We start from the raw sequence: 10,877 nt of genomic DNA, 5'->3' as shown, positions 1-10,877 counted from the left end.
TTCCCGAGGAAAATATATTCTCATATTTCAATGATTTCTCATTCCCATGGGATGTCTTGGTGTGTTATTCTCACATCTAAAAATTGCAACTTTCTAATTATATCATGTTTTTCGTTAATTTCTCATTTCCTGAGATTCTCCATTACTCATAACACGTTCTTGCATTTTTCTCCTTCTTTCACTACACTTCAAGTCTACAACTACAAATTAAAAGTTAAAATAAATGGTATTTCTTCCAACTGCATCATTTGTAATATTCTCCGAAACCATTTTTACTTTAAATGTGGTCATCACTATCTCTTTAAAGTATGAGAAATACTATTTTGTCCACCTGCATCTTCCGAAATATTCTCTGAAGTTTTTTTTTACTTTACACGTGGTCATTTCTATCTCTTCAAAGTATTAACGAAGTCCATTTTTTTAGTTTTCTTTTTAATTTCCAAACATACCCTTTCTTTCTATTAAATACAAATATCTTTGTGGAGATATTAAGGACATTTGAGTTCTCATTCGACACTTTTCAAACTTTTATTATCTCCCTACATTTCACTTCTAAAACTTTCTGAATTTCATTTATAATTACACATATACTTCTCATTTTTTAAATATTTTTTTTCTTTAACAGTACGTGCAATAACAATTAAGAGAATGTAATGATCCATCCAAATATTTATAAATAAAAAAAAGAGAAGTACCTACACAATTATAAATGACACTTTTTCTAGAAGTGAAATGTAGTAAAAGAGTAAAAGTTTGAAAAGACATGAGTGAGAACTCAAATGTCCTGGATATCTCCATAGACATTTGGTATTTAATATAAAAAAGGGTAAGTTAGGAAATTTGAAAGAGAACATGGGTATATTTTTCTTTAAAGAATATTTCAAAACATAGATTAGTAAAGTAAAAAATGGCTTGGGATAATGTTTTGGAAGATGCATTTTGACAAAACAACATTTCTCAAAATTAAAATATGTAAGTCATTTTCAAGGTGGATCATTCTCTTACGTTTTCTTCCATGATCAATGCCCTTTATTAGTTGCTACTAGTTTTGGAGGAATATTAATTAACAAATTTATTTTATTGGTGCACTTTGACTGAAACATTACAGTCTTGATGCACATTTAAAATTATTTACCAAATTAGTGCACTTTTAAAACAATCGACAACTAGATTGTCGAGTTTCTTGTTTTTTTCTATGGCAAACATAAATTAACACCTACAGTGTAGAGTTTTGGATTATATATATATTATAACAAATCGTCACTCCTATAGGAGTTTTCACTTTTTTTAATAATTTCATATTAAACTCCACATTGTAAATGGAGTTTTCCAAAAAAAAATTATTTTTCACTCCAAATGGAGTTTTATAATTTTGGTAGTTTTCCTTTTAATTTTTATTCTTCTCAAATATACAATAAGATTAAAAAATTTGGACTTAAAGAAGAGTTGACATAGATGATTAAAAAAATCAAGTCAATTTATATGTCAATTGGTTCATACTTTCTCACGGGAGATATGTTGGAATTGTAAGATTTATTTTTTATTTAATTATATTATTTATTCCTAATTTTGTGTTATACTTTCTTCAGTTCAATTTTGTAAAAATAATTTGTGATCAGAGAGTCCTTAACTACTTTAGTCCCTTATAAGTATCACTACATATAATGCATGTACCGTTGCATATACTTTGTGTACCACTGCAACAGGTCTTCTGTGAGAAATTATGAATCACTTGACATGTAGATTCATACTGATTTTCTTTAATTATCTTTATGAACTCTTCCTTAAGTCCAAAAATTCTAATCTTATTACATGTTTGAGATGAATAAAAATTAAAAAGAAAACTACAAAAATTATAAACTTCATTTGGAGTGAAACTTCAGGTGAGAAGAAAATTAAAACAATGTAAAACTTCATTTGTGGTGTCGAGTTTAATTTGAAATTATTAAAATATTTATAAAAAATTGTGAAAACTCCTATGGGAGTGACAATTTGTTGTAATATGTATATAATCCAAAACCGTATTGTAAGTGCCCATTTATGTTTGCAACAGGAAAAAATAAGAAACTTGGCAATTGAGTTGCCAAATTTATAAAAAGTATACTAATTTAGTAAATAATTTTAAAGATGCACAAAAACTATAATATTTCATTCAAGGTGTAATAACAAAGTAAATTTTTCAACATTAATTGCTACTAATTGCATGTGCTAGCCTTTCCCCTTTCAATTATTTATTTTATTGCTATCCTAAAATGTTATACTCTTCGTGTCGAAATAAATTTCTAATTCTCAATTATTTATTTCATTAAAGTATAGAAACACTAAATTTGAATAGATTTCATAAAGTATAAAAAATGATACCTTTGTAAGTGTGTAGAAATATAAACAATGAGGAGACCTTATTTGTCAACAATGGGTCTAAGCACCTTTGTTGCTGCTTAAAGAGGACATCCTCTAATAAAATTTTGTTTTTTTATTTCGATTAGAGCTAATACACAAGTATTGAATAAGTCCATATGTTTATACGTTATAGGCTTCTTACTTTTCCTACTCAGTAGTGTAGGAGTTTGGATCCTCTCCATTACTGGAGAAGCCAGTACATAACTATGATTATGACATTTGGCAAAATAAGTTTTTGATGGCCAAGATTTTAAAATATAAAATAATATATTTTTAAATAAGTCAGTTCAGCAAAAATGACAACAATACCCTTTATTCTCTAATTCTCTTTATTTCATTCCTAAATCCCTAGATCTCTCTCATGGCTATCACGTTTCTTGATTCATCCCTCTTTGAATACTTACTTGTATATTGAAGTGAGTCGTCACAAAAATAGTTTTTACCAATAATCAATTATCCACTTAGTTTGTGGTTAGGGATTGAGCAGAGGGAAGAAACAGTGATAGCCATGGGAGAGAGATTTGGTTGGGATTGAGAAATGAAAGAGGAAGATAGAGAGAGAATAAAGGGCATGGTTGTCATTTTTATTGAATTGATTTATTTAAAACTATATTATTTTATGTTTTAAAATCTTGGCCATCAAAAACTTAATTTGCCACGTGTCATAATCATATCTATGTACTAGTCTCTCCAGTAATGGAGAGGATCTAGATTCGTAGTGCAGTGTTATACTTATTTTTTTTGCACTCATTAAATTTGTTCTATAACATATATATATATATATATATATATAATTAATATAGTGTTGAACTTAAAAATATATATTTTTGAACATGGCACATTTGATTGAACTCCATCAAAGGAAGATGAGGATATTAGCATTATTGATCACATACTTGAAGTTTTTGAATTGCTTCACTTTGATGACAATGACTATAAACACTTGAAAAAGTGAAAGAGAACATGAGGTTCTAATGAAAGAAGTTTAGTTAGAGAAGTCCATTTTCATAGGATCGTTTTCATGTGTGATATGTCTTCTATTGAAAATAATAGGATGGATAAGGCTACATTCCATAAGTTGTGTGAAATTTTAAAAACACTAGGACAACAATTAGTTCCAACTACACATATGTGTAGAAGATTTAGTGGCTATATTTTTACCCACATTAACACATCATGTTAAGAATATGATCATAAAATGACAATTTGTAAGGTCTCATGAAATAATTTTAGCATTTCATAATGATGTATAGAATTGCTTAGGAGCTGAAGCTGACAAGACAAGATATAGAACAGGGAAGGGTGAGATATCTATCCATCTATTAGGTGTTTTTTCTCTAGATTTTCAATTCTTATTTGTTTTGGCTGGGTGGAAGGATTCAGCTGCAGACTGTAGAGTTCTCAGAGATGTTATTTTCCATTCAAACGACTTAAGAGTTCCTCAAGATATAATAATATTAATTTATATATGAAGCGTACCTACCATATATGTTTTATATGATAATAAGTTTAATATCATTGATGGTAGAATATTATTATTAATGTGATGTTGTTGGCTGTATGAACAAAGAAGGATTTCGTACTCCTTATAGAGACCAAAGATATCACCTCAATAACTAGAGAAATAGCTTACGACCGACTACCTGAGAAATATTTTAATATGAAACATTCTTCAGCTAGGAGTGTAATAGAAATGTGCTTTGGGTTGTTGAAAGCACGTTGGACGATATTGAGAGAGAAGTCTTTTTTCCTATTATTAAATGTCAAGGAATAATAATAACCACTTGTTACTTTTTACATAATCATATTCGTAAGCAAATGAAATTTTAGAGAAGTTGAATCCTCTAATGATTTCATGGATAATGATATGATCACTATTGTGGAGCCAAACGGTGCATGGGATAAATGGAAAGATAATTTAGTATTAAAAATGTTTAGTACATGGAGGGATGGACATTGTTGATAAATTATGTTTATTATTATTATATGTATTTATGGTGTAAATTTTATGATAAATCATATGCAAGTTTTATAAAACTTTATTTATACATGGTCTTTAATTTTATTTACATACTTTTTAAGTTGTTAGACAAATGGAGTAACAATCTGAATTGCAACCTCTAAAGGTTACAAAATTAAATGACAATGGACCTCAGAAGAAGATGCAACTTTGATAGAGTCTTTATTACAACTATCATAAGATAAGATAGACATTGGAAGGGTGATGCCGAATCATTTACAAATAACTTTTATATCATATTATGTTACTATCTACTACATTATTTGGCTGCATCGAGTTTATCCAAGTCACCCCTTGAACTCTCTTACCGATAATTATTCTATTTTGGCCACGAAACTAAGCCTAACTACACAGCCCTAGGAGACAAAACCCCATATCCTTCAAAGTTCAGACTTCAAACCATAAATTCAATAGTATCACACTAGAAACTAATGGAGATGTACATTTTTTAAAAGAAACTCACAAGTGCGTTGTTAGCAAAATAGGTCATATATCTGCAAACTTCAAATGGTATCACTAAAGTTCCTATGTGGCATCTTATGATAAAATTTCCATATGGTGCCTGAAGTTGCATCATAAGACATAATATTAGCATAGCGTCAAATAAATATAAGATTGGTGTCAATTGATGCTTTCAAATGATAAGCAATACATGGGTATATATAATTAAATGGAGAATGTTAACCACACTCTTAGATAAATTGGTCAAGGAATCAAAGGGAGAAAAATTGAATGGGAAGTGATTATGTTATTTGAATTGAAATTGTTTTTAGTTTTCTAATGCATCATTTCCTCTTCTTCATTCTTTATCAGGGCCCTAATTATATTCACCAAATAAGAGCAGCGGTGAATATCTCCGTAGTTATTTTCACAAGTATACTTCAATTTCAACAAGAAACCCTTGTTCATGTGGAAGCTATTGAAACTCAATCATATTACACTAACTGATGTTAAATTTCTACAATTAAAACATGAAATAACGATTGTTTGATTACATAAAGAAAAATACATAGATACAAATTTAGAAGTATGAGTAGCATTACCCTTGTCTTCATATAAGTATTGTCCATGCAAGGAGACTACAAAGACCTCAAATTATTAAAACTGCTTTGTCTAGGGCCACCACTTAAGGCTCAAGAATATCAACATCCAAACTTGGTTGAACAGCTTCTGTGAAGTATAAGTTGTCTACTCTGACTTTTGCTTTGATCTTCTTGCCTGTGATGTTTGAGATTCACTTGTACACCTCCCCACAAATTTTAGTATCTCATCAACTATAATCACAGGGAATGCAACAACCAGAACCAAAAGCCACTCATTGAAGCTAAGGGGCACAATGCCAAATATTTGGGCTAAGAATGGCACATACAAAATAAAAAAGTGAAGACTAAATGACACCAACATTGCTAAAAGTAGCCAAGGGTTGACCCAAGGAGGCATTGTTAAAAGGCTTCCATCCTCAGACAGGGCATTGAGGGAGTTGAACATTTCTATGGCTACCAATACAGAGAGGGAGAGAGTGGTAGCTTTTACTTTTCCGGCATGGAAATAGCCACAGGGGTCATTATCGAAAGAGAGAACTCTAGCACCAGCAGTAAAGGGGGTAACAGTGAAATTGTTCCAAGTGGAGCACTGACCCCAGTTGGCAAGTTGATTGTAAGTGACAAGGGTGTGGCCATCCCCGCTTAGGTCAACACCCAAGAAGGAACCATTTGTATACCATATGATGAAGACACCAACTGTAGCTAATCCAACATACATTCCAACAACCTATGCAAATTAACAACAGAGAGAAGCTTAGCATAAGTAAACCATATATATTGTCAATGTTCCGGACATACAATCCGATACCAAGAAATAAATCTTGTACCTATTAGGCACAATCAATCAAATACTTTCACGTCATTAAAATAATAATCCAACAAGGCAAAGAAAGGAAAGAAGAAAAAAACAAGGCAAATTACCAAATAGCGAAATAAAATCCACAAGTTAATTAGTGAATCATCTTTGTTACGAGGAGGCTTCTTCATTATATCCTTATCTGGAGGATTAAATCCCAAGGCTGTTGCAGGGGGACCATCTGTGACAAGATTGACCCACAGAAGCTGGACAGGTATCAATCCTTCAGGAATACCTAAGGCAGCAGTTAGAAATATAGAAGCAACCTCTCCCATGTTGGAAGAGATCATGTACCTGCAAAATAATTTAGTATGAACTGTGAACTTTAGGATTGCTAGAAAGAAAATTAGAAGAGTTGGGACAATAAATATGAATTGGTGCATTAGCATGCACTTAAGGAGGTCATAAAGAAAAGTAGAAGATGTAGGACAAAAATAAGTTTTGGCGCATTAGCTGTAGCACATCATCAACTCAAATATGGTGACCAGCCAGCACTTTGTAATGTTAACTAGTATCACTTCCTCTTATTATTTAGAGCTATTAAGATATATATGTGTGTGTGTATGGGCGTGTGTTTTGAAATGGCAATTAAGATATATAGACAGATTAATTCACCTGATAAAAGCCTTCATATTATTGTAAATAGATCTACCTTCACCGACAGCAGCAACAATTGTACTAAAATTATCATCAGCCAACACCATATCTGAAGATTCCTTTGCCACCTATATTGGATTACATCATAAATCATAAAGATGATTAGCATGTGACTAGTGAAAACAACAGGATTAGGATTTTAGCATAAAGTGAAATAAAAGAGTTGCTAGAGACAAAATAACAAAATACTAGACTTGCATCAAATCAATTCATTAAACTTGAAACCGTAGTTACTAGATTACCATCTTTAATCAGAAAACCTACACTAATCATCAGGCATACCTCAGTCCCTGCAATGCCCATTGCGATGCCAATATCAGCAAGCTTTAAGGCAGGTGCATCATTAACACCATCTCCAGTCATAGCCACCACCTCTCCTTCCTCTTTGAGCAATCTCACAATTTCTTGCTTATGAGTAGGCTCTGCTCTTGAAAACAAAAGCCCACCACTCTGTCTCAAATAGCCTTTTTTATCATGCAGCCCCACAAACTCTTTCCCGGTTATGCTTCTTGAACTAATGTCTTCATTGGGTCCAAATAAACCTATTTCACAGCAGACAGCTTCTGCTGTGTTCTTGTTGTCTCCGGTAATAACCATAACGCGAATTCCAGCTGCTCTGCAGTCCTCAATTGCTTGGTGTACTTCCTTCCTAGGAGGATCCTAAGCACGATTCAACATTCAAAATTTAAAAAATCTACCAATTCAAATACATGATAAAAGTGAAAAAGCGCAAGTGTAAAACGAAAAGCTTAAAACTTACCCTCAACCCAACCAATCCAACAAAAATAAGTTCACTTTCGATTAATGAATAGTTGGAAGGGTTGAGCAAAAGCTGATGAGCTGGGTGATCATCATCGCCACTGTAGCTATCAAAAATAGGGAGCTCATCCTTGTATGCAAATCCCAAACAGCGTAATGCACGAGTTGACATCTCATTAAGAGCTTCCAGCACAAGGTTCCTAGCATTATCGTCCAGTTTCACAACAGAACCATCACGCAACTGAATTTTAGAGCTTCTTTCCAGCAAATTTTCTACGGCACCCTATGAAATATAAGGCCCAAGCAGCCAAGTGAGTTAAAAATATTTCCAACAGTACAAAAAGAGGAAAAACATAGGTATGCTTAGGTACAAACTACAAAGTATGAAACAGAAATTATCCAAAATATAAAAGGCAAAACAAGATAGTGAAGGAGATGAAAAATAGGCAGGTCAAAACATCCAATGTTGGGAATTTGATTTGTAAATACCAACCAAAGTTTCAAAACCACTACATAATTCCATGTTAAGCAGTATTTCCACTTACCAACTATAAGGTGTCTGATTAAAGAACAAGTTCACTGGGAAAAAAGGAATCATGACATAATCAGGAAGGTAGAAAGAAACAATACCTTTACCAGAAGTGTTTTTTTCCCAGGACCAGAGTCCACAATAACACCCATTGACTTCCTATCACGGTCAAACTCAAGAGTAGCAATCCGACGGTCATGTTCATTCCACCATTCACAACAACCTTATTAATAATCAAATGCAAAGCAAGTTAATTATATATATTGTTCATTAGTAACTCAGTGCCTAAAATTGTTTAAAGACTGATTACTGCGCAGAGTCCTGAAATTCAAATAAATGCTTTACAATTGCTTTAAACAAAGTACACCAGTCTTATCTTATCCCTATTAATTATTAAATAACAAATAAAGAAACTCGTTTCAAAAGTGGTTAAAGTATATTCAAAGGAAACTTAGATCGTGGATAATTTATGAAAAAAGAAATAATGGAAAGATGCAACATACGTAATAAGGTACTTGTACTTGCTGACAGTATATCCTTGGATTCTTCAGGAAGGCCCATCTTCTCAACCAGAACCTGGAATCCCAGAAACAAAACAAAAAGCCTATTAAACACCTTTGCAGCCCACAATTAGTATTTTTACGAGACTAAAAACAGAAATAATTTACAAAAACCTAAAACATGATAGTATTATTACCTTTAAGGCTGCTTCAGTAGGCATTCCACTGGTAACAAACTTATTCTCCGACCAAGCAATTGCAGCATCATTGCATATGGCTGCAATTCTAGCTATCATCTCAAGATTAGCATCCAATTGACCCGCTGGCCAGTCCTCTATTTTACCATCAGATGGATTGTAAGTAGTTCCTTCCACCTTGAAGGATCGCAGCGTGTCTGGTTCTGATCCAATTGCCACAAGTTTCGCCACTGCCATCTGATTCGTTGTCAAAGTACCTGTTTTATCAGAACAAATAACAGTTGTACAACCCAGAGTTTCCACACTAGGAAGCCTTCGAACAAGGGCATTCTTTTGCGCCATCTTCCGTGTACCAAGCGCCAAGCAAGTCGTGATAACCGCAGGCAACCCTTCGGGAATAGCAGCTACAGCCAAAGCCACAGCAATCTCAAAGTAATAAGTGCACTTCTCAAATGAAAACTTAAAATTCCTTGGCCATCCATTCACATATTCCCAATACAAGAAATACTTAACATTAATTAACCAAACCAATGCACATATAACCCCAATTATCAATGTCAACATCTCTCCGAACTCGTTAAGCTTCTTTTTCAAAGGCGTATCCTCTTCGCTCTGCGCTGCGAAATGAATCTGCTTATGAACCTTACCAATCTCAGTTTCCATACCTGTATTAGTAACCAAACAAATACAATTCCCGTTAACCACCATTGTTCCAGCGAAAACAATACAAGTTTTCCCTTGAATGTCAGCATCACTAGCAACAGGTTTGAAAGTTTTATTCACAACTTGGCTCTCTCCGGTTAGAGAACTCTGCTCTAACCTCAAAGTTGAACTAATCAACTCCACAACACGCATATCAGCAGGAACCATATCACCAACTCTAAGCTCAACCACGTCGCCGGGGACGAGTTCCTTCGCTGGCAAGTTAAGAATCTTCTTGCCGTCGCGAATAACTGTCGCGTGCTCCGATTGAATCTCCTTCAACGCTTCAAGCGCTTTCTCAGCGTTATTCTCCTGCCAAACGCCGACGATCGCGTTCACGATTAGTATCAGGAAAATCACCAAAGGCTCCACGAAGGCGGTGATCTCGGTGCCGCCGTCTCCGCCGCCGTACCAAGCGAGTACGAAAGACACAATTGCGGCGGCGAGGAGAATCCGAACCAAGGTGTCGTTGAACTGTTCGAGAACTAGTTTCCAAATCGATTCTCCTTCGTGCTGTTCTAAATCGTTGTAACCGTAGACTTTGCGACGGTTTTCGACTTCGTCGGAACTCAAACCTGATTTCACGTTCACCTTGAAATGTTCCTCACATTCGTGAACTTCCTTTGCCCACGCTTTGAAAATTTCCCGCTCTGAATTCACATGGTCGTTATCGCAATTCCCACATTCTTTTCCCATCTCAATGCACTGAGCAGTTTCCAGAAAATCTCAAAGAAAAGTTACTTCTTGAGGAAAATTGTTTTACATTAAAAGTAAACTACAACTATGTTTACCGTTAAGTTGCATTTATCATAATTGTGTAAAAATCTAGATAAGGTAGACTCGAAAACAACCCCAATATTGCGGGTTGTGGAAAGCTACTAAAATTGTCACTATCTAGGGAGAGACTTTAACTGAAATAAAGGTGTGTTTGGTAATAAAAGTAGTGAATTTAAATTAATTTGTGGGATTTGTCGTTTGAGAGAATTAAAAAAGAGGGAAAAGAAGTTTGAAAGAAAAAAAAATGGATGGAGAAGGAGGGTTCAGAGCATTGAAGGGTCCAAGAATAAATGGATTCCTGTCCGGTATTAAACTGTTTGGGAATGTCAGAAGAGACCGTTTTTCAAAATTATTACCTTATAAAAAAGTTAAAATATGAATCTTTGAATATTGTAATATGTCATAATCATATATATGCATTGCCATTTATGGAGAGG

At 33.8% G+C, this 10,877-nt stretch overlaps 1 protein-coding gene across 1 annotated transcript; it reads right to left on the bottom strand.

Moving 5' to 3' along the window:
• On the bottom strand, window positions 5,356-10,510 carry LOC109347566 (calcium-transporting ATPase 4, endoplasmic reticulum-type-like). Its single transcript, XM_019587483.1, has 8 exons — window positions 8,962-10,510; window positions 8,768-8,840; window positions 8,366-8,487; window positions 7,737-8,018; window positions 7,259-7,636; window positions 6,935-7,044; window positions 6,385-6,613; window positions 5,356-6,190 (listed from the first exon to the last, which is right to left on the bottom strand). The coding sequence occupies exons 1-8, from the start codon at window positions 10,357-10,359 to the stop codon at window positions 5,609-5,611; spliced, it is 3,174 nt and encodes a 1,057-aa protein (XP_019443028.1). The 5' UTR covers window positions 10,360-10,510; the 3' UTR covers window positions 5,356-5,608.

Source organism: Lupinus angustifolius, chromosome LG05 (genome assembly GCF_001865875.1).
Source record: "Lupinus angustifolius cultivar Tanjil chromosome LG05, LupAngTanjil_v1.0, whole genome shotgun sequence".
Classification (NCBI taxonomy): domain Eukaryota; kingdom Viridiplantae; phylum Streptophyta; class Magnoliopsida; order Fabales; family Fabaceae; genus Lupinus; species Lupinus angustifolius.
Note: the sequence above shows the minus strand (reverse complement) of the source record. Positions and strands in the feature narration are given on the sequence as shown.